This window comes from Pleurodeles waltl, chromosome 10, assembly GCF_031143425.1.
Source record: "Pleurodeles waltl isolate 20211129_DDA chromosome 10, aPleWal1.hap1.20221129, whole genome shotgun sequence".
NCBI classification, from domain to species: domain Eukaryota; kingdom Metazoa; phylum Chordata; class Amphibia; order Caudata; family Salamandridae; genus Pleurodeles; species Pleurodeles waltl.
In genome coordinates this window covers 483,089,916-483,114,796 of record NC_090449.1, presented here as the reverse complement: position 1 = coordinate 483,114,796, position 24,881 = coordinate 483,089,916, and the positions used below count along the sequence as shown (strand labels likewise).

General features: G+C 52.4%; 1 protein-coding gene across 3 annotated transcripts in view; it reads right to left on the bottom strand.

Moving 5' to 3' along the window:
- Positions 1-24,881, bottom strand: part of LOC138260777 (uncharacterized) — a 252,241-nt gene that overhangs the window by 175,049 nt on the left and 52,311 nt on the right. For 2 of the 3 annotated variants that reach the window (XM_069209228.1, XM_069209226.1), the window contains exon 2: positions 1,478-1,594. The exons of the other annotated variant lie outside the window; for it this stretch is intronic. In XM_069209228.1, the coding sequence (XP_069065329.1) occupies positions 1,478-1,594 (117 nt within the window). The remainder of the gene's footprint in view (positions 1-1,477; positions 1,595-24,881) is intronic. 3 annotated transcript variants of the gene reach the window in all.

The window sequence follows — 24,881 nt, the reverse complement described above, 5'->3', positions numbered from 1 at the left end:
TCTACAGAAAAATACATGCTCACACCAGGACCCTCCTCAACCCTCTGAGAGTCAAATGGGAAGGTGTTCTTGGCCATTCCTTACATGATAAAGAATGGCATTTTGCACTGGTAAACACCTGTAGGATCTCCTGAAACCCGCGGTTTAAATTCATACAATTCACAATACTGCACAAAGCCTATTTGACACCACTTATCCAATTCTCAATTTTCCCTGCTGTCCCCCTCAACATGCTCTAGGTGTTACACTGACACCCAGATATGCTGTGGGCTTGCCCAGTGTTAGCACCTTACTGGGAAGGTGTCCCCAATGCACTGTCCACTCTGATAGGGGCTGTTCACTGGAACAATGTTGAACACTGCTTCCTGGGCCTTTACACCATACCCAATAGCTTTAAAGTCGAGCTAGGTTTGTTCACTTTCCCCTCCTGTTGGCCAAACAGCAGATTGCCGTGCACTGGAAGTCACCCTGCGCACTACTGGTCTTGAGCTGGAGAGAGGAATTTAAACGACAGAGCACTGCGGAAGGATATGCCCTATGAAGGGTGGAATAAAGTGATCTCCGTAAGCCATCTTTAGTCATAGTCTGAGACGCTTTTGTGGACATTTTTAAATTCCAAGATGATACTAACACCTCCTGCAGCATCTAAACTGCGTTGTACTGCCCTTTCCCAACCCCTCTTCTTCCCTCCTCCTGACTAGAGGCACTCTCTACCTGCAGCTGTACCTTATGCCATGCACGTATAACCACTTGAGCCCACATATATAGAAAATCCCAAGCAAAAGGCACCACTTCGCATGCAATACACAATTCATAAAAACATGGATCAAAGATGACTGGCTGTGGATCCGGCGGCGGGGGTGGGGGGGGGGTATTCATGTTTGTATAGGAGTCTATCTTTTCACTCTCATTGTTTACAGGTCCATCACAGTCACATGTGAAAATTGCACATAATGCAGCAGCGGCCGTATGCCAATAATTGCCCACAATTGTATGATGTATCCACACACTGAATATTGTTGCGTGTTCAGAATGATTCTACACTGTAATATTATCACATATGACCATGTTGTAATATATGATGGATTCTAAAATTGCAGTAAAATATGTGTTAAACAAAGATAGTCATTGCCTTGTGTAGGCCATGTAGGCACCCCTAGTTTTCGTGAGTCAAGTAAGTGGTTAGGTCTACTAATGCATATAACAATGACTGCTGGATGAAATACACCCACCTTGGCTCAGTGAGTTCTGGGTTTGTTGGAGACCTGGAGGACCAGTTACCACTAATCCCCAAGATTCCAAGTAACACTAGCCTTTGGTGGAACAATTTGCTGCATCCATAATTTATAGATAAACTGATTTATTTTTGATCAAAGACTTTCTTCTGAAATTCACAATACTAGCCAAGTTGGAAGTGTCACTATGGCTCTACTACATTTGGTCTTTCAAGCAATTTTTTAATCTTGACTCATCTTACACTGTAAGCCACAAGATTTGTGGCGCCTGAAAGATAGACATAGTCACCCCAGTCACCCAAGGGGGCCTCGTTGTTGTTAATTCGCCAACCTCCTGAAGTGTCCATGAAGTAACCATCCTAGGAGAAGAAAGAGAAAAAGAATTGGCAAAGTTTGTTACTCTCTCAGTGGTCAAGAAATTATAGGTAAACCAGGACAGAGCAGGAGAGAAAGACAGAGAGCAGGAGAGAGAAACACTACAGTTGGTGATAGTGGCTGTAATTATGGTTGAGTTGGTTAGGCCAGAGTCAAAGCCTGTTTTGGACTGATTACAACTTTTGTGTCATAACATATCTACATAAAACACTTCCAAAATACTGTACAAGTAAGGTGTGCAAGTAAGTTTGATTTTGGAAAGGTTTTTTTGTTGAGGAGTAAAAAAGGGAAACAATTTAGCATTTTGAATTGAAATTGGGAGGGATAGTGCAAGAAACTCTGGATGACATATTAACAAATTTGGCATGTCAACAGTGGCCACTGCACTTTCTTGCCTTTTTTTATGCTGTGTAAATTTAACTGCAAATGTCAAAACTAAGGAAAAAAATCAAATTTCTTCTCAGTTTCTATGCATAATAGATGGCTGAAGTTACTGGAAACTGGGGTAAGTAGGCACCGAGGTGACCCTTTCTGAAAACTAATGACCCAGGGCAAACCAGTATGGTGCAGCTTGCATGGATTCAATTGCATTGTCAAACCCAGACTGATTGCATGTGAAAGGAAAAGGGCAAAACGGTGACCATGTAAAGACCACATTGACACTGCATTAGCTTCACATGGTCCCATGCAGTAGGCCCACGACACAAGTTGAGTATTGCTTTTAATGGGAGAGTATGCTAGGACTTTGAAACTGGCAAACGATTCGGAGCTTTCCTCATCAGCGATATGAAGTAATTCAGTTTTTTTAACCAAAGTTTAAAATGAGCAGGGTGTTCTGCATAGAAAGACATAGGGGGTCATTCTGACCTCGGCGGTAAAAGGGCCTTACCGCCGGTCAGAACTCTGCCATACTACCGCCGCGGTAAACCGCCACGGTCATTCTGACCACCAACTGTGAATCCGCCAAAAACCCGACATCCAAGGAAGGCCGCCTCATCAGCGGGCCGCGGAAAACTGGAGATGACCAAACCTCCACCGCCACGCCAACACAAACACGCCCATGCCATTCTGACCCACGAATCCACGCGGCGGTCTTTCAACCGCGGTATTCCATTGGCGGTACACACCGCGGCGCTCAAAATACACACACAGCTCCAAAACACAGCCACATTGGACAATTTGAAATACACACACCTGACACACATACAAACAACACTCCCACACATCCATTCAACTATAAAACACACACCCACATCACCCACAAACCCCTACGACCGAAGATCAGAGACGAAGGAGAGAGAGACACATCACAGAATAGAGAGCTACATCACACAGAGGCACACTACACCATCACACACACCACATAGAAGCACAAAGCACCACACACCAACACACTCTTCACCATATACACCACCCCACACCTCATCCACACCACCCCATTGCACCCCAAAGGCACCCACGCTTTTCGGACCAAGAACTCCGGGTCATGGTGGAGGAAATCATAAGAGTCGAACCCCAGCTCTTCGGCTCACAGGTGCAGCACACCACTATAGCCAGGAAGGCGGAGCTATGGCAGCGGATCGTGGACAGGGTAAACGCGGTGGGACAGCATCCCAGAAATCGAGACGACATCCGCAAACGCTGGAACGACTTACGGGGAAAGGTGCGCTCGATGGTCTCGCGACACAACATCGCAGTGCAGAAGACTGGCGGGGAACCCCCACCCACTCCACCCGAATTCACAGCATGGGAGCAAGAGGTACTAAACATCCTGCATCCTGATGGCCTCGCTGGAGTACACGGAGGAATGGACTCTGGTAAGTACAATCTCAACTACTTCACCCCCCCCAGCATGCTAACCCCCACCACCACCCTCACCCCCAACCCCCCATCACACATCCTCCCTGAGAATGTCTCTCCAGCACAACCCACCCAACACCAACCCCTGCATGCCACCACAAACTATGGACACCCATCACCTAAGCATGACCACTGCACATACCCCCCCCCAAACACCCCCACAACACCTCCCCCAAGGGAATGACAGCACTGGGGGACAAGGGCACCCATAAATCGCACACAATAGCACACACAGAAACAATAACCATACTCTCTTACCCCATGCAGGACCCGAACGCCAACACACCGGCCAGGAGGGTCCAGAAATGTCCACCCCCCCCCCGGAAGAGGCCCCCAGTGATGACAGCAGCTCTGTCGACCTGGAACCTGATGACCAGCCCGGACCATCGGGGACCTCTGGACAGTCGGTTCCCCACACACAGGCCACAGCAGACCCAACCCCCTCTGGGAACAACAGCACAGCTCCCACCCAGCGGGCCCATGCCTCTGTCTCTAGGACAGGTCAATCAGCGGTGTGTCTGCCACTACAGGGCACCCAGGCTAACCCACCACCCCAACAACAACAGGGACCTGGGGGCAGTGGTAGTGGGCACACCGTCCAGGGGACAGAGGCCGGGGGAAACAGGGCAACTCGGAGGGCTGCTGTGCGACAGGGGGAGGAGGAGAGGCCCAGGGAACCGACTCTCCAAGAGGCCCTCACCACCATCATGGCAGCCTACCACCACTCCCAAGAGACGATGGCGACGGTACTGGCCAGGTTCCAGGAGATCCAGGCACAGCAGGAGGAACGCTACATGGGGTTCACCAATCATCTCACCAACATCTCTACCGCTATGGGGAGCACAGTCCAGGCCCTCAACCGGATAGAAGACACGTTGCGGGACCATGTGCCACCACACAGGGCCCCTGTCACTAGCCCGGACCAGGAACAGCCTACCACCTCCGCCGGCGCTAGTGGACAGGAGGCCTCACCACAACGACAGGCCACCAGAACCCCACCTCCTGCTGAAGAACAACCACCCCGCAAGAGGAGCCTGAGATAAAAAAAAAAAAGACACAGTAGGATGTCAAGACCCCCGCCAGCATGAGATACCCCCTGAAGTCATCCCACTGTCCCACATTGCCATCCTGTCCAACCTTGAACTGCCCCTGCTCCATCCTTCCACAGGCATATGGACAATGCACCTGTGAGACTGAGAACTGGACTCTGCCATGGACATTACTCCACCCCCACCCATCACCGTGTTAATATCATGTACCATTATCTAGCACCAAAAATAAATCACTCAATGCACTGAAATCATGCTGGAGTCAGGCTGTATTATTTACAAATGTATAACACATTACCGATCAATGATGTTCTGTTAACTTTGTGCTGAACACATACCGAGATCAATAAGCATTAGTCCATGGGCTAACCAAGCAGAAGTCACGCAGTGGGTCATACAGCACTGAAAAGGGAAGGGAAAATCAAACATCAGTTTAAAAGAACTGGGGGGTCATAGACAAAGTTGAGAAGCTGGAGGCTTTCAGGAAAAGTAAAATGGCGTGTGTGATTCTTACCTGTGTGCTACTGAAAATACTGTTGGATAACTCTGTCCCTGTTGTCTGTGTCGTCCTCTGAGTCTTCCTCCTCTTCACTCTCCACAGGCTCCACAGCTGCTTCAACACCACCATCTGGACCATCCTCCTGCAGGAAAGGCACCTGACGTCGCAATGCCAGATTGTGAAGCATACAGCAGGCTACGATGATCTGGCACACCTTCTTTGGTGAGTACATCAGGGATCCCCCTGTCATATGCAGGCACCTAAACCTGGCCTTCAGGAGGCCAAAAGTCCTTTCTATGATCCTCCTAGTTCGCCCATGGGCCTCATTGTACCGTTCCTCAGCCCTGGTCTGGGGATTCCTCACTGGGGTCAATAGCCAAGGCAGGTTGGGGTAACCAGAGTCACCTATTAGCCACACACGTTGTCTCTGTAGCTGTTCCATCACATAAGGGATGCTGCTATTACGCATCACATACGCGTCATGCACTGAACCAGGGAACATGGCATTCACATGGGAGATGTACTGTTCAGCCAAACAGACCACCTGGACGTTCATAGAATGGTAACTTTTCCTGTTTCTGTACACCTGCTCATCGTCTTTTGGGGGTACTAAAGCCACATGGGTCCCATCAATGGCACCAATTATGTTGGGAATATGTCCAAGGGCATAAAAATCACCCTTCACAGTGGGCAAATCAACCTCCTCAGGGAATATAATGTAACTCCGCATGTGTTTCGTCAGGGCAGACAACACTCTAGACAGAACTTTTGAAAACATTGGCTGAGACATTCCAGATGACATGGCCACTGTTGTCTGGAATGAGCCACTTGCAAGAAAATGGAGGACTGACAGCACCTGCACCAGAGGGGGAATTCCTGTGGGTTGGCGGATGGGGGACATCAGGGCTGGCTCCAGCTGGGCACACAGTTCATGGATAGTGGCACGGTCAAGTCGGTATCGTAGTATGATGTGGCATTCTTCCATTGTCGACAGGTCCACCAGCGGTCGGTACACGCGAGGAATGACAACATGGAGCACAGAGTCAAGCTAATCACTGGTACGTTCACCACAGCTTGCATAGCACAAGGTTATCTATGTATTGAAAGGCGTGTATGTGTGGCAATGCAAGGCCTAGGCCTGTGTGTCGCAGTAGAAATTATGCATGTGGGCCCTTGAAATGGCGGCTGCCTGACCTGTGAAGTGGGACAATGGGATGTGAGGTCACTGCGCTGGCGGAGCACACCGTGGCGGTAGGCGGTCGAAGACCGCTATACGGAGCCGCATTGGATAACATTGAAGCCTATGGGTTTCAGGAGCCAATGACGATGTGCGCCGGCGGTCACGGTACGCACCGCCGCGGGCGTGACCGCCATTTTATATCTGCTTAATCACTCGAGACCTGCTCATCCACAGGAGAGGACCTATACTGCAAGTGCTGCTGTGAACTCGGTCTGGAAGAGACAATGGCTGCTGCGACTGGGGAAAGGGCCCCTGCCTTCACGTCTGAAGAGTTGGAGAAGCTCGTGGATGGGGTCCTCCCCCAGTATGCGTTACTCTACGGTCCTCCAGACCAACAGGTGAGTACACATGGAATGGGCGATGCCTGTGTGGAGTGGGGTGGATGTAAGTTGGTGGGGTGGGGGGCGAATGAGGAGTGCAACGCATGACAGATGAGAGCATGTGCTATATTGCAAGGTTGGGGAGGGGGGGCCAATCACATCTAACATGCAGTAAGTTGATTAATGTTTCCTTCCCACCCTGTACATGTCACATAGGTCAGCGCCCATCAGAAAGTCGAGATTTGGCGTGCCATCGCCAAAGGAAGTCCGGGCCCTGGGGGTCCACGTCAGACGGGGCACCCACTGCCGCAAGAGGTGGGAGGACATCCGCCGCGGAACCAGGAAGACCGCCGAGTCACTGCTGGGGATGGCCTCCCAACCTAGGAGGGGTGCCAGTCGTACCCTGACCCCCCTGATGTCCCGGATCCTGGCGGTGGCCTACCCTGATTTGGATGGGCGCTTGAGAGCATCACAGCAGACACAAGGGGGTGAGTATCAGCACATTCTGCTATCTTTCTGCGCAGTGGAGGCGTCTGGGTGGGGGATGAGGGTTGTGGGTGACATTAGGCCAGGGCGCTTTCTGTAGTGCAGTCCTCTCCCTTAGGCATGGCCCTGTGCTCCCGGCCCCCACCTCTGTAGGGTGACAAGTACAGCTATTGATGGTCCAGCCTCACACATGTGCGCGTCTGTCGTCTCTTGACCTGTTGTCCTAGTCAGAAGTACTGAGTAGTGTACCCCGAATGCGCGGCTTAGTGCATGCGGCTCCTGTGTCTGTCCTCTCCGCCAACGGTGTTGACATTGCATGCACTCAACCAGGTCTTCTTTTTCTCCCCCCACCCTTCTTCTTCATCTTCTTGTGCATGTGTGCATTAGCATCATCAGGCGGAGGAGATTTGGCATCGGAGCACGAGGGAGCTGCAAGCCACAAGGCCCCGGTGGGCCCAGGAACAGACACCGAGGGCACTAGTGAGCCGGAGGGCGAGGGGAGCACCACAACGGGGACCGGTGGTGACACCAGCGATAGCGACACGTCCTCGGATGGGAGCTCCCTAGCGGTGGCGGCAACATCCGTGCCCCCCGCCTCTACAGGTACAGCCGCCACCCAGCGCACCAGCCCCGCCCTCCCTGCAGCCCCTCAGCCTACGCTCCGTGCCCGCTCGCCCAGGAAGGCGGGCGTCTCCTTCGCCCCAGGCACCTCAGCCCCTGCCCCTGTCACCCCTGCTGCCCTCAGTGCGGAGCTCATTGACCTTGTGAGGACGCTCATTGTTGGGCAGACTACCCTTTTGAATGCCATCCAGGGGGTAGAAAGGGAGGTGCATCGGAGCAATGCCTACCTGGAGGGCATTCATTCGGGTCAGGCTGCCCATCAACGATCGTTCACTGCTCTGGCCTCAGCACTGACGGCAGCCATTGTCCCTGTTTCCAGCCTCCCTCTTCTGACTGCCTCCACCCTGTCTCTGTCTCCTGTTCCTCAGCCTATCCCATCCACACCATCTGACCAGCCTGCACACACCTCAACACCCAAGGGCAGCTCATCCAGACACAAGCACCACAGATCCCACAAACACTCACCCAAGCAACACCCAGATGCATACATTCCAACAGTCACTACCACCCCTGTGTCCCCCTCCTCCTCGTCTCCCTCCTCCCTCCCTGTGACGTCTACACTCACACCTGCATGCACACCAACATCAGCCAGTGCTTCCATCACCACCACACCCTCCTGTACAGTCCGCACGCGTGCAGTCACCACCCCCACTGCCATTTACACGTCCCCTGTGTCCTCTCCCACTGTGTCTGTCACCCCCTCTTCCAAGACACACAAACGCAGGCAGCCACCCACCCAACAGACATCCACCTCACGACAGCCTACAGCACCAGCACCTTCACCCAATGACAGCACACCTGACTCTCCTACAACCAAATCCTCTTCCTCCTCTCCCATCACCACTTCTCCTACCCTTTACCTTGGCCCTAAAAAACGTTTCCTTGCTAATCTTGACCTCTTTCCCTCCGATGACCTACCCCCTCCATCTGCAAAGAGTCCCAAGAGCACCACAGCCACCACCAGCCCAGCTTCGGGTGTCACTGTTGTGCACGGGTTCTGGAGTCCACCCTTTGCCAGCAGTGACACCTCCATCAGCAGCAAGGACACATCCAGCCCCCCCCCCCCAGCAAGAGGACCAGGAAACACAAGGGCCGCCGTGCGAGGACTGACACGGCTGCCCCCAGGGAGCAGAGTTCGCCCACTTCACCAGCCACAACATCTAGGGGAGGCAAGGGCCCGAGAGCCCCATCTAAGGAGCGTAAGGGCAGCAGGGCGGAGAAGTCAGCCAGCAGGAGCGCGGAGCAGGTGGGCCCCACATGCCACATCCCAGCTGTAAAGGAGGACACCAAAGGGCCCAGGACTCCGTCACCGAAGGGTCCAGAAACATCACGGACGGAGGGCGACTGAGCAGGGAGTCCAGCCCAGGTCTGGCTCCCTTGGACCTACTGGATGTGCACCGCTGAACAGGGCCCGCCGTGCAGAAGAGCACCGCTGAACAGGGCCCCGCCGTGAAGATAGGCACCGCTGAACAGGGCCCCGCCGTGAAGATAGGCACCGCTGAACAGGGCCCGCCGTGCAGAAGAGCACCGCTGAACAGGGCCCCGCCGTGCAGAAGAGCACCGCTGAACAGGGCCCCGCCGTGAAGATAGGCACAGCTGAACAGGGCCCCGCCGTGCAGAAGAGCACCGCTGAACAGGGCCCCGCCGTGCAGAAGAGCACCGCTGAACAGGGCCCGCCGGGCAGAAGAGCACCGCTGAACAGGGCCCGCCGTGCAGAAGAGCACCGCTGAACAGGGCCCCGCCGTGAAGATAGGCACCGCTGAACAGGGCCCCGCCGTGAAGATAGGCACCGCTGAACAGGGCCCGGCGTGCAGAAGAGCACCGCTGAACAGGGCCCCGGCGTGCAGAAGAGCACCGCTGAACAGGGCCCGCCGTGCAGAAGAGCACTGCTGAACAGGGCCCGCAGTGAAGATAGGCACCGCTGAACAGGGCCCGCCGTGCAGAAGAGCACCGCTGAACAGGGCCCGCCGTGCAGAAGAGCACCGCTGAACAGGGCCCCGCCGTGAAGATAGGCACCGCTGAACAGGGCCCCGCCGTGCAGAAGAGCACCGCTGAACAGGGCCCCGCCGTGCAGAAGAGCACCGCTGAACAGGGCCCCGCCGTCTCAAGCACCGCTCTGCTGGGCCCTTCCTGTCAAGCACCGCTCCGCTGGGCCCTTCATCTCAAGCACCGCTCCGCTGGGCCCCGCCGTCTCAAGCACCGCTCCGCTGGGCCCTTCCTGTCAAGCACCGCTCCGCTGGGCCCCGCCGTCTCAAGCACCGCTCCGCTGGGCCCCGCCGTCTCAAGCACCGCTCCGCTGGGCCTCGCCGTCTCAAGCACCGCTCCGCTGGGCCCTTCATCTCAAGCACCGCTCCGCTGGGCCCTTCCTGTCAAGCACCGCTCCGCTGGGCCCTTCCTGTCAAGCACCGCTCCGCTGGGCCCCGCCGTCTCAAGCACCGCTCCGCTGGGCCCTTCCTGTCAAGCACCGCTCCGCTGGGCCCTTCATCTCAAGCACCGCTCCGCTGGGCCCCGCCGTCTCAAGCACCGCTCCGCTGGGCCCTTCCTGTCAAGCACCGCTCCGCTGGGCCCCGCCGTCTCAAGCACCGCTCCGCTGGGCCCCGCCGTCTCAAGCACTGCTCCGCTGGGCCTCGCCGTCTCAAGCACCGCTCCGCTGGGCCCCGCCATCTCAAGCACCGCTCCGCTGGGCCCTTCATCTCAAGCACCGCTCCGCTGGGCCCCACCGTCTCAAGCACCGCTCCGCTGGGCCCTTCCTGTCAAGTACCGCTCCGCTGGGCCCTTCCTGTCAAGCACTGTTTATGGTTCACTGTGCCCACCATGCCACCTCCTTGACCAGTGGAGACTGTCATCCACCTGATGGACTGTGGCTTTGCACTCCCCAGGATGGCAGAGTGGGCAACCCACCCACTGTAGAGACTTGAGAGACTGTGGCTTTGCACTCCCCAGGATGGCACAGTGGGCAACCCACCCACTGTCATCCACTTGAGAGACTGTGGCTTTGCACTCCCCAGGATGGCAGAGTGGGCAACCCACCCACTGTAGAGACTTGAGAGACTGTGGCTTTGCACTCCCCAGGATGGCACAGTGGGCAACCCACCCACTGTAGAGACTTGAGAGACTGTGGCTTTGCACTCCCCAGGATGGCATAGTGGGCAACCCACCCACTGTAGAGACTTGAGAGACTGCGGCTTTGCACTCCCCAGGATGGCACTGTGGGCAAGCCACCCACTGTAGAGACTTGAGAGACTGTGGCTTTGCACTCCCCAGGATGGCACAGTGGGCATGGTGGCCCCTTCGTGGATCTGGCGTCGTGGACTCATGTGGCTGTGGTGCCCCCCCCTTCCCCCTGAGGTGCCTGTAGTTTATTCATCAGATGCCCCTGCAGTGTTCTCTCCAAAGGACTCAGGTCTCCTGTGTGGGCTTTGCCCTTGTGTCGCTACACTGTAGCCCACGGACTGTTCGATTTAACTTTGATGTAGAGGACTAATTGCCTCGGTTCTCCATGGCAGTGTGTATAGTATTATTTTGTTATGGATATTTTGCATAGTTGACCGATACATATCAGAGTCTATTTTTTATATAAATTTTTCTTCACAATTTAATTATGTCTTTGCATTTTTCAGGGGGGTTTGGGTGGTGTCACTGTGCATTGTTGCTCTGCATTGGTGTGTACATAGTTTGGGGGGGTGGGGGTCGCATATGTGTGTGCCCGTAACCTTTCCTCCTCCCCCCTCCCGTGTGTCGTAGGTGCAGTACTCACCGTTGTCGTCTGCGCCGGCGTTCGTACTCGTGGTAGATGAGAAGGTAGACGAGAGCAGGTAGGATGTTTAATTCGGGTTCCATGCTGTCCTCCGTACTCGTGGAGTGTGTTTTGGTGAGCGTTTTCCCGTCCGTAGTCTGTTTCCGCCGTGTTTTTATCGGCGGGGCTCCCGCCCCGGAAAAGGTGGCGGATTGGTGAGTTGTGATAGGGTGGGCGGTACATTGTCTGCCGCCTGCCTGTTGGCGGTGACCGCCGCGCTGTTTGTCTGTACCCCCGTGGCGGTCGGAGTGTTAATGTGGCGGGCTGTGTTGGCGGTTGCCGCCAGGGTCAGAATTCCATTTTTTCGACCGCCGGCCTGCTGGCGGGTTGGTCGCCGCTTTATCACCGACCGCCAGGGTTAGAATCACCCCCATAGTGAGATCCGTGCAAGCCACGCCATCCTGTGTTACGATTCAGCACCAGTCCACGGACACAAGTTAGGATGTATCCAGGAATAAACAATGCAATTACTTCAGAGTCCATAGTCAATGTTATGCTTTGAGGAAAGGGTCAGTGTGATGCAGACTTTGTGATCGACAAAGTTTTCAATTAGCTATGTTTATTATGTTCACGTCAATGTGGCAAAAGTGCAAGGCAGAATGCAACAATGAATCAAGCTTGTTATACTACATCTTCCCCGTAGTGTGTCTTGTCAGTGGTTTCAGGCTCATAGCACGATACTTACCTGGTTTCAGCCCAGATGACTGGCATCCCTTCAAAAATAATCCCCAAACCTCAGTAACCAAAAAGGTCCAGTTTAGACACACAACATGGTTTACAGATATCTTGGCTACCTGGAATCTGATAATTGGTGTAAGGGTATGTACCTTGTTTGTGAAAAAAGGTAAAGAGCCCATTGACACCATTCACATACAAACATCTGTACTCGGAGATCTCTGCACACGTTGATTTTTGCCTAAGTCATGTCCAGAATCCCCCTAGATGGTATTCTTTATTTTTGGGTGGCAATAGCCACCCAGTAGTAGAATTAGGAGTGCCCACAACCTTCTGTGATGGGGTTGAGACTCTTACAACTTAAATTACAACCATAAAGTTACTTCTAGTAACTTTACAATCGGATTCAGTAGTACTCCTCTAGGCGGAGCTCTTCTCTGCCGCTATGAAAAAGTCAGGATGAGAAAGCATAGGGAAACAGCATTCACCTGACTTAAATCACACATGAATGACAAACATTAACACTGTATGCACATGATTGAGGAACGTGAACTGAAGGGATGCACCAATCAAGCCTTCGGTGTACAGTGGTCTAGGACTACTCTTACTGTCATTGGTTTAGTACATTGAGCAATAGTGGCTGCGTACCATGTTTTCTGAATACCTATTTCCAATGAGACCCCTTTGTTCTGTCACTGGAGGCCTGCTTGCTCAGTTGCAGTTCTATGTGCTAACATGATCTTAGTGTAAACATACCAAATGTATGTTGTGCATGTTTTGTATATACCCTGCATGGTACATGCACGGTGTTTAGGAGGGAACCAGAATAAAGGAGGCCTGTGGAATCCATTTTGGATAACCCAACCATGATCTTGTGCACAGGAGAGAGATGAGGTTGTTGGAGGGAGGATTCCTGGACACTGGGTGGGATGAGAGGAGGCAGGGCTCTTTTAGGCATTCTATTAATTCTATTAGACATTATGGCCCTCATTACAACCCTGGCGTAAATGCCGCTGACCACCGTGCTGATGGACGCCAACATATTTGACCGCGGCGGTATACCGTTACGGGTATTATGACCCACACAGAGAAATCCGCCACTAAACAGACACCCTCACAAGTCCACCAGCCCAAAGGTCAGTGTTAAACTAGCGGAACCAAAACCCACACTGTTACGCCAACAGAAATACACCCACAGCATCATGACCTACGAATAACTGCGGCGGTCATTCAACCGCGGTAAACCAGTGGCGGTACACACCGCTGTGCTCAAAATACACACACACTAACAAAACGACATCACATTGGACAATTCAAACTATACACACCTGACACACATACACACACCAAACCCACACACCAAATCCAATTTAAAACACACACCCACAATACCCACAACCCCTTACAATGAAAATAAATATTGCCATCTGAGAGAAAGACAAGCCAGGAGCACCCACTGAATCTGGGCCACAAAACACCATCACCCATACACCATCCATGCACCTCACAGCACACACCCCAACATATCACTCCACACACCCTCACACATACCACTCACACTACACCCATGGCACCACAAAGACACCCCAGGTTCTCTGAGGAGGAGCTAAGGGTCATGGTGGAGGAAATCATCCGGGTAGAGCCACAGCTATTCGGATCACAGGTGCAACAGACGTCCATTGCAAGGAAGATGGAGCTATGGCGGAGAGTCATGGACAGGGTCAACACCGTGGGAGAGCACCCCAGAAAATGGGATGACATCAGGAAGAGGTGGAAAGACCTACAGGGGAAGGTGCGTTCCGTGGTAGCAAGCCACCAGGTAGCCGTACAGAGGACTGGCGGTGGACCCCCACCTCCTCCCCCACAACTAACAACATGGGAGGAGCAAGTCTTGGCGATCATGCATCCTGAGGGCCTCGCAGGAGTAGCAGGAGGACTGGACTCTGGTAAGTCAAATCTTTATTACTATATCCCCCACCCCACCTACATGCCATCACAAACTCCTACCTCTACCCTCACCCCCATCACTCCACCACCTCACATATACCCCACTATCACAACCCCCCATCCCATTACCAAGCCCTGCATGCAACACCAATGCATGGACACCCATCACAGACCTGCATGGACACCCATCACCACAGCATGCACACTAGTGACAATCACTTAGCCAAACCAATAACACCTCACACAACCCAAACGTGCCTTGCTAATAACAACCATAGGGACAACCCCACACCCATATACCTACATCAACTGGGTGGGGACCATGGGCTCACCTATTAGCCACACCCGGTGCCTCTGGAGTTGAGACATCACATATTGAATGCTGCTATTCCTCAAGATAAAGGCATCATGCACAGAGCCAGGATACTTGGCATTCACATGGGAGGTGTACTGGTCCGCCAAACACACCATCTGAACATTGAGAGTGAAAGCTTTTTCTATTCTTGAACACTTGTTCATTTCTCGGGGGGGACAAATGCTATATATGTACCATCAATGGCACCAATGATGTTGGGGATATGTCCCAGGGCATAAAAGTTAGTCTTTACTGTAGCCAAATCCGCCATCTGGGGGAATACAATGTAGCTGCGCATGTGTTTCAGCAGGACAGACAACACTCTGATCAACACGTTGGAGAAAATTGGCTGAGACATCCCTGATGCCAAGGCCACTGTTGCTTAGAAGGAACCACTTGCCAGGAAATGGAGCACTGACAGGACCTGCACTATAGAGGGGATACCTGTGGGCTGGCGGATAGCTGAAATCAGGTTTGGATCCAATTGAGCACACAGTTCTTGGATTGTGGCCCTATCAAGTCTGTAGGTAAGGATAATGTGTCTGTCCTCTATTGTCGCCAGGTCCACTAGGGGTCTGTACACAGGGGGATGTCTCCATCTCCTATTCACCCTCACCGGTTGAACTCTAGGGTGGAAAACGGTGAGCAGAGGGTCATATTCACACATATGTGAAATTAAAAATGCATTTTTCCCTTTACAGAAACAGTATGTGGAAATTAGGTAATACTGCTGGCGTTGTGTGCCGTTGCGGTCGGCGGTCGATGACCGCCACGCAACTTCGCATTGGTTATCATTGGGCCCTATGGGTTCCAGGAGCCAATGGCGATGTACGCCGGCTGTGACGGTATGCACCGTCGTGGACATGACCGCCATTTTCTATCTGTTCATTCCCTTGCTACCTGACCTTCAACAGGAGAGGACCTACACTACAAGTGCTGCTGTGACCTGTGTCTGGAAGCAACAATGGCTCAAGTGTCTAGGGAAAGGGCCCCTGCCTTCACTTCGGAGGAGTTGGAGAGACTGGTGGATGGGGTCCTACCCCAGTACACTTTACTCTATGGTCCTCCAGACAAACAGGTGAGTACACTGTGAGCATGATGCATGGGCCATGAATGTATGGATTGCTGTGTGTGTAAGCCTCGTGTAGGGGGGGCCTGAGGGGTCCTGGACAGAGTGCTGCATGTCTGGTGGTCAATGTCTGTGTGTAAGGGGATGGGAGGGATATTGTGGGCCATGAGTGTAATAGTCCGGACGGTATGACTAATACCTTTTTTTATGCATATTTTCCTGCAGGTCAGTGCCCATTAGAAAAGGGGTATTTGGCGTGCCATCACCGAGGAGGTGTGGACCCTCAGGGTTTTTGACAGGCGGAGCACCCACTGCCACAAACGGTGGGAGGACCTCCGCCACTGGACAAGGAAATCGGCGGTGGCCGGGCTGGGCCTGGCCTCCCAATGAGGAAGGGGTGCCCGTTGTACCCTGACCCCCCCTGATGTTCCGCATCCTGGTGGTGGCCTAACTGGCATTGGATGGGCGATTGAAGGCATCACAGCAGGGGGGTGAGTACAGATTCTGAATCTTGACTTTGCATGCGTTAAGGTTGTACCGTGGTGGGGGATGTGGGCTGTGGGTGCCCGTAGGCCAGGGTGAACTAGCAGAGTAGGTCCCCTGTTGGGCAGGCTCTAAAGCACTCCAACCCCAATAGTGTTAGTGGGAATCTACTACTGGGCAGAGTCCTGTTGGTTTCAGGTGTGCAGCCAATGGCGTTGGGCAATGTACCCCATGGGCTGGTGACTAGCTTTGTAACTGGTAGTGCATGGCCTAGTACATAGGGCTGATCCCTGTGTGTTATGTACTCCAATGGTAGTATTGTTGCTGGCATTGACCAAGTGAATCCTCTGTCTCTCCCCCCCTTCTTGTTTTTTCACCCTGTCCTTGTGTGCATTAGCATCATCTGGCAGAGGAGCAGAGGCACCGGCGACAGAGGTAGATGCATCCCACATGGGCCTGGAGGCCGAATTCACTGACGGTGAGGGCACCAGTGGGACGGAGGGCGAGGGGAGCACCACAACGGATACAGGAGGGGACACTACAGACAGCGACTCCTCCTCCGATGGAAGCTCCCTGGTGGTCGCGGACAGCTCTGTGCCCACCCCAACAAAAGGTACAGCCGCCACCCCCTGTACCAGCACCACCCTCCCAGCAGCCCCTCAGCATGTTTCCCGTGCCCGCTCACCCAGGAGGGTGGGCATCTCTTCGCCCCAGGCACCTCAGGCCCTGCCCCAGGCAGCCCTGCTGCCCTCAGTGAGGAGGGTCTTGAAAGGCATTTGCAACAAACAAATGCATACCTGGAGGGCATTCACTCTGGCGTGGTGGCCCAACAGAGAGCATTTCAGGCTCTGGCATCTGCACTGACGGCAGCCATTGTTACTGTCTCCAGCCTCCTCCCTCCAACTTCCTGTTCCCAGTCCCCCTCAACCCCAACCTATCCCAAGCACACCTTCAGACCAGCATTCACCCAAATCAACACACAGAAGTGCCTCAGGCAGACACAAGCACCACAGTTCATCTCACAGGCACTCACACAAGCACCATCCCCATGCAGACACACTAACATCCACTGCCTCCACTGTGTCCCCCTCCTCCTCTTCGTCCACCTCTCTCCCAGTTGCGTCTCCACTCACACCTGCATCCACTACCTCCATCACCAGCACGCCTTTCATTACACGCCCCTCACTGGCAGTCACCACCCCCACATCCATGCACACGTCCCCTGTGTCCTCTCCCACTGGGTCTGTGACCCCTCCTCCCAAAGTACACAAACGCGACCACACACCCACCCAACAGCCATCCATCTCACAACAGCATCCAGCTCATGCACCTGCACCCAAACACAACAGACTGGCACCTCCTACAAGCACTCCCTCTTCCTCCACTCCCAAACCTTCACCCTCTTCCCGCCCCAATGTCCCTAAGAAGCTTTTCCTAGCCAACATTGACCTCTTCCCTCCCCCCAATCCTTCACCTCGGGCCAGGGTGGCCATAACCCAGCCCAGCACATCAGCCACCAAGTCCACATCCGCTGTGGTTTCTGCAGCTGTGAGAGGCTTTAAGGAGGCACCCGTCAGCCCAGCCAGTGTGCCACCAACACCTGCCAAGGCCAAGAAGGTTCCACCACCTGGCAAGGGCAAGAAGGGGACAGCATCTAGCAAGGAGAAGGAGGCACAACCAGCCAGCAAGGCCAAGTCAAAGACTCCAGCTGCCCGAAGAAAGGAGGCACCACCATCTGCCAAGAGCAGGAAGGGGCACAGAACACCAGTCAGGGCACCTCAGCAGTCCGAGGCTGTAGGTGAAGGCCTGGAGGCTACCACCACAACTGCCAGCACTGCCACCTGCACCGCGGCCAGCAACGCCACCTGCACTGCCGCAAGCATCACCACTGCCAGCAGCAGCAGCACCAGTGGGCAGCCGACTGAGGGTGCAGGGGAAGGGCTCAAACCTCCCCCCACCACTGGCAGCACAGACACCTGCACCTCAGCCAGCACTGCCACCTGCACCGCTGCAAGCAGCACCACTGCCAGCAGCAGCAGCCCCAGTGGGCAGCTGTCCGAGGCTGCAGGGGAAGGGCTGGAGCCTCCCCCCACCACTGGCAGCACCGACACCTGCACCGCGGCCAGCACCACCACCTGCACTGCCGTGAGCACCGCCACCTGCACCGCGGCAAGCAGCACCACTGCCAGCAGCAGCAGCCCCAGTGGGCAGCCGTCCGAGGGCTGGAGCCTCACCCTACCACTGGCAGCATTGACACCAGCAGCGCCACTGCCACCACTGTACAGCTGTCCCCGCCAGCCCTGCCTCCATGGAGTGTCATGCATCCTGCCCATAGAAAATTATGTGGGTCTGACACCCAGGTGAGTGACTGTGACCTTGCACTCCCCATGTGCTGCATCACAGGGCACAAAGCCCCCTCCAGAACCAGTGGAAGAAAGCATCCACTCACCCCCTCCTTGGCATGATAAAGCACACTTGGCACAAAGGCCCCTCCATAACCAGTGGAAGAAGACATCCACTCAGCCCCTCCTTGCCAGGATGAAGCACACTGGGCACAAAGCCCCCTCCAGAACCAGTGGGAGAAGGCATCCACTCACCTATCCTTGTCAGGATGAAGCACACTGGGCACAAAGCCCCCTCCAGAACCAGTGGAAGAAGGCATCCACTCAGCCTCTCCTTGCCAGGATGAAGCACACTGGACACAAAGCTCCCTCCTGAACCAGTGGAAGAAGGCATCCACTCACCCTATCCTTGCCAGGATGAAGCACACTGGGCACAAAGCCCCTCCAGAAACGGTGGAAGAAGGATCCACTAGAGAGACTTTGGCCTTGTACTCCCCAGGACCGAGCAGTGGGCAAACCACCCACTTGAGAGACTTTGTCTTTGCACTCCCTGGGACCAAGCAATGGGCAAACCACCCACTTGAGAGACTGTGGCTTTGCATTCCCCAGGACCAAGCAGTGGGCAAACCATCCACTTGAGAGACTGAGGCTTTGCACTCCCCATGACCAAGCAGTGGGCATGGAGCCCCATTAAAGAGCAGTGGTGTTGTACCATCTTTCGGCTGAGGTGCCCCCTTTCCCCGTCCCCCTGAGGTGCCTTTGTGTTTTCGACCTGATGCCCCTGCAGTGTTCTCTCCGTATTGAGGCAGGAGTCAAGTGTGGGCTTGGCCATGTGTTCTGGCCCAGTGGGCCACGGACATTTTGAGTGGGCATTGTCCCGCCTTTTGTATATATTGTATATATTGTAAATACTGTTTTTGATTTCTGAACGTACTTCTAAGTATGTCTAATACTACACTCATTTGACTCCATTCCTTTTGTCCTTGCATTATTCCAGAGGGTTACGGGTGTATATGTAATGTTGTTGCATGTGTTTTTGTGTATGGTGTTGGGGGTGAGGGTGGGGGTGTTGCATGTTGCGTGTGTGTGTGTCGCTCTCTTTTTCCTCCCCCCCCCTCCCTTGTGTGCTAGGTGCAGTACTCACTGTGGTCATCGTCGCCGACGTTTGTGCTCCTGGTGTATGAGCAGATACACCAGCATGGGGAAGACCTGCAGCTCGGGCTCCATGGCGTCCTGGTTCTTCCTTGAGTGTCGAGAGGTGAGTTGTTTCCCTTCAGAATACTGTTTTCACCATGCTTTTGATGGTGTTGGTACTGCCCCGGAAAAGGTGGCATATAGGCCTCTTGTAATACAGTGGGTGGAACCTTGTCTTCCGCTTGGCTGTTGGTGTTTACGACCGCGGTGTTTGTTGCTACCGCTGTAGCGGACGGAGTGTTAAAGTGGCTGTATGTGTTGGCGGTTTCCGCTGTGGTCATGATTCCTTTTTTTTTACCGCCGGCCTGTTGACGGTGTTACCGCCGATTTAACACCGACCGCCAGGGTTGTAATGAGGGCCTATTTTGGGAAGAGCTGCTGATAAGTCTTCCTGAGGCAGTCCTATTTGGTAGATGGTGTAGTTCAAGGGTGGGACTGCAGTCTCTACTGTTCAAGGAAAATGGACCCCTTAGGTGACACTAGTTTTCTGTCTTTTCCCTAATCTCTTCAGAAGTACCACCAAAAACAGTTCTGAAGATGCATATAGTGGATACACATCTCCTGTTTGGCTTTGCTGTATAAACGTAAGACCCACTACCATGCTTGTTTCTCCAGACACAAATCCTCTGGGGTCAGGGAAAGGCAAGCTTCCCTGATGGGAGGAAACATTACCTGAGTCTGATCTATTGCTTGAAGAACTATATACCCAACCTTAAGTGCCTAAAAGCCTGTCCTTCTGAGAGAGAGACGGAGCGTGGCAACTCTACCAGAAGAGTGTCTGTCCATGAGGAACGAGGTGCAGCATGTCTCGTGTCTTTGGGACATTCAAAGGAAGAAGACGGATAACTATGCTTTGTGGCCCTTGAGTCCGTAAGCCTGCTGTCTCTACATGGCAGTTCTAGCCAGGAATTGTGAAGACTCAGACTCTAATTGATGAGGCAGTGTTGGTGAGCGAGTGACCATGAGAGGAACTAGATAGCCACTCCAAAAATGGGTGACCATTTGCTGGCTGAAAGAGCCTTGTTAGTTAAGAACATGAGAGGAGTTTGAAAAGAGCCCATTTGTATACGTACGTCGAGTGATGGGAGATTTGTGAGGTTTGGGGTGATGTGGGAGGAGATTGCCAATTTTATTGTGAGTCTGACTGAAGTTTCCTGGTTGGTAGTACATTGATTCCTTCTTTTCATGGGTTCCTTAGTCCAGTTTGCTGGTGATGAGGGCCTGGGTGACAGTTCTCCAGGTGCTGAGGGGAATACATTTGAAGACCTTATTGATCATCTACTGGGTGTGTTAGGGCAGGAGGCAGAGACTGTGTTCATGTGACTAGTTATAGAGAGTTGATTGTCAACCACTATTCTGAGATTTTTTGGTATGGTTGGTAAGTTTGGGAGGGTCCAAGGTTGGCAGTCCACCAGGTGGAGTTCCAGATCATGCTTTGTTTTCCAAAGATGACTACTTCTGTATTGTCCGTCTTAAATTTGAAACATTTGGTCTTCATCCATCTGGCAACTTTGGACATGCAGCTGGAGAAGTTAGTCTGAATGTTTTCAGTTTTGTCAGAGAGGAAGAACATGACCTTGGTTTTGTCCACTTAAAAAATAACATTAATTCCATGGGTCAGAATGATGCTGGTGAGTGGAGCCATGTATGTATTGAGCAGCGATGGGCTATGCAAGGATGCTCCGGATACACCTCAAATGAGTTTGGTAGCATATCAGATGAAATGTGTCAGGCTGACTGATTGCAAGCTGTCTGTCAGAAAGGAACAGATCAAGTGTAGTGCAGGTCCTTGGATGACAGCTTTGTGTAGGCGTTGAATGAGGATCAGTGGCACAAGGTATCAAATGCAGCAGAAAGATCCAGAAGGATGAAGACAATTGTGCCTCCTATGTCCATGATGAGTTGGATGTCATCCGTGGAGGTAATGAGGGCGATCTCAGTGCTTTGATTGGGTCCGAAACCGGATTGGGTGGTGTCGAGGAGATCATTGTCACTATGGTGTACTGCTAAGGAAGACTGCTAGTCGTTTATCCATGTTCTTCTCCAAGACTTCCTCTAGGAAAGATTGCAGGGAGATCTGCAAGTAGCTGGCAAGCATAGTAGGGTTCACTGTGGTCTTCTTAGGATGGGGAGAACTGTGGCATATTCCCAGGTGTCCCAGAAGGTGGCTGTGTTGAGTCATTCAGGATGGAGCTGAGGGCCATGCTGATGGGGTCCAATCCTTTGATGAAGATGCATTGGTGGGTGTGGGTTCAACGATGCTCTGAAATGTAGAGATTGCATGTTAACTGCAGTTTCATGGATGGTGATGGTGAGCCAGATGGTTAGTGTGGTCTTCTAGTTGTCCGGGTTGACTGTTAGAAGGGTGCTGAGGGGTGAGGGGTCCGATTGGGGTTTGTAATTGTCACATGTGCTAAAGAAATGGGACAGCTGATAGCAGAAGTCCTGCAAGCACATGATGCTGATGGAGCCTGCTGCTGAAGAGATGAAATGATGGCAAAGATTTATTTTACAGTGTTTGTGCTGTTTTTGATTAGTTTGGTGAGAGTGATATGTTTGGTGGCTCTGAACATTTGATGGTATCATCTAAGGGCTGACCTGAAAGTGTTCTTGTCAGTGTTTTCTTGGCTTAGTCTCTATTTGCCCGCTAACTGCTTGCAGTGACTTTTGGTGACTTTGAGCTCTTGTGTGTACCAGCTTTCTTGAGGTCAGCTTCTGAGGGCTTTGTGATCTTGACAGGGGCCAAGTTGTCTACCAGTAGGTAAACCTGGCATTGAAGTTGGAGGTGGATCTGGTGAGGTTGTTGAGGTATTGTTGGTAGTGGAATAGGAGCTCAGAGGAGCAGGATTCTTCTGAGCCTTTGGTCCAGTCACAACGAGTAAATTTGATGGTGACATTACTGCAGTGGTAAGGAATAGGTATGTTGAAATGGAGAAAGGGGTGGTCAGACCAGGTGATCGGTGTGGGTTTGCCCAATGTGAGGTTTTTGAAACTAGAATACTTGGGGTCCAAAAGGTGTTCAGCAGCATGGGTTGGGTCTTTCACTATCTGGGGGAGTCCAAGGTTGGACAGATTGGATGCATTTGGGTCTGTCGGGTCCTCAAGGTGGTAATTGTTTGTCCTCAAAGAATATTGAGGAGTATGAAGGCCCTGGAGTACCAGGGGTGCGACAATATCAGTGATTGTGCTTGCAAAGTTGGGTCAGTGTCCCTAGGGTTGGTAGACAAGAATGTAGTTCAGGGTGAATTTGGCAGTGATGAGGAGCTTGAAAGACAGGTATTTCATGTTGAAATCCACTGCAGTTGTGACACACAGAATATACACCTTGGAGATGATGACAATTCCACCTTCAGGTCTGACAGTCCAGTCCTGTCTTATGATCTTGTATACTGGGGTATCGCATTGGCAGTGTCGGCATCAATGTGGGAGTGAGCCAGGTTTCCACTGGGAAGAGCAGGTCCAGTTTATGGTCATGACGCTGGTCACAGATTTCGGTGGTGTGTTTGGTGAGTGAGTGGGTGTTGAAAAGGATGAACAACAGGAAAGACTGAGGTTGTGGACTGGAGGTAGTAGCGTAGTGTGGTCGGGAGTGTGCTTTTTGCTGTGAGTGTTGTGATTGAAGTGTGTTGTGCACATGGAGGAGGTGAATGGGTGCCGGAGGGTGCACCAGAAGGTTCAAGAGGGGAAGGTTAAGGCCTCTTTGCTGTGGGCCAGTGAGGTTCAGATGCAATGCAGAATGGAGAGGACAGGGTTGAGGTCATGGAGGGTGGTGATAGAGAATCAGCAGTGGGTGAGTGGAGGACCTGGGTTCCTGGTTCTGGGTAGAGGCAGGGCGCAGATGGGAGCAAACGGGCTTGTCTTAGGAGCACCTGTCACATGCCAGCCGTGCCTCTGCTTTGCATCCATGCTGTGGCCACCATTAAATAGAGAGGGAGTGGGGATTGGTGGGGCTTAGCAGTTGAGGGGAAGCGGGACAAGAGCACTGCAAAGGAGAGAATGTGGGAAAGAAGCGAAGGAGAGCAAAAGAGCGGGAAGTAGGAGAGGAGCTATAAGAGACCAAAGATGGGGTAAAAGCTCCCAAAGGAATGTCTAAAGAAAGATGAAACAGAGCAAAGAAAGGGCAAGAAAAGGGCATAGGAGAGCATAAAGAATGAATAAATAAGAGGAGTGAAAGGTTGCCCACATTGTATCAAAGACTGATTGTGAGGCACTCAAGAAGGGTCAAAAGATGAATGAGATGGTGGAGAAAAAGGTAACAGAAAGAAGAAGAAATGCACAAAAGGTGGCAAAGGGAGGCTTGGAAATGTAGAAAGACTGAAATGGCAGTACACAAAGCAGCAGAAAGTGAAAAATTTAGTGCAAAAAGTCTAAGAAGAGCCTAGAGAAGAGGCAAACACAGGCGGTCAAAGCGCAACAAGAAAGTGGAGACACGAAAGAGGGACCAGGTGAGTGAGCGTGCGTAAACCCTGGGGTCAACAGTGGACACCAATGTACTCCAGCGCAGGACACTAAATTGCATTGTGTACATTTTCCTTTGTGTGTAATATTGAGTTCTAGTGCATTAAAATACTCTACTTATTGAAAGTCAAACAGTGAGTTGGACAAGCATTTATTTTACTAATGTGTTATAGTAGGACAGACCCCCAGGACATCAGCGGCAATTGACCTCAACCACTATGGTTGAGATCCAGCAGGCCCTGCTTGCCCATGGTCCCCTGAATGAGGCTATTTCTGGACAAGTCCTCTTGGGAGAAAGCCCTCTCTTCTTTTTGCTCAGCCATTTGAGAATTTCTTAACCAAAAGGAGCAGCATGATGGAGGAGGATTTTGTAGTGTTCCTTAGATGGCTCAGAATGGCCTGCTTCCTGTTCCTGTATGTCATATCCTGTTTGTTGCGGTTGACTGTAAACACCACCTTTGCTACATAGTTCTCAACCTCTGCTACAGAGTTCTCGTTTACATAACAGAGACAGAAAACGGTGTAACATCAGCAGAATACACTGCAATATGAAGTAAAAGAAATGAATTGGAAAACATGTCAGGAATCAGGGACTCAGGAAGTGTGCAGCAAGTGCATGCATAGAAAGTGAAAGTCATCTACAGTCATCTAATTTAAAACAGGATAAAACCATTATGCAGTAAAAGACAGGATGCTTACCTACACAGATGTTCTATTAGTCCAACAACACAGAAGGAGCAGTTACGAAGACACTGGCGCAGGGATGTGCTAACAGGCTCTGGGAGACAAGATGATGACATGTGGGAAAAACTAGTGCGTTGTAGACATGTAGCATTTCGGGATCACTAGCCCTTTCAGAGATATAGATCTCACTGTA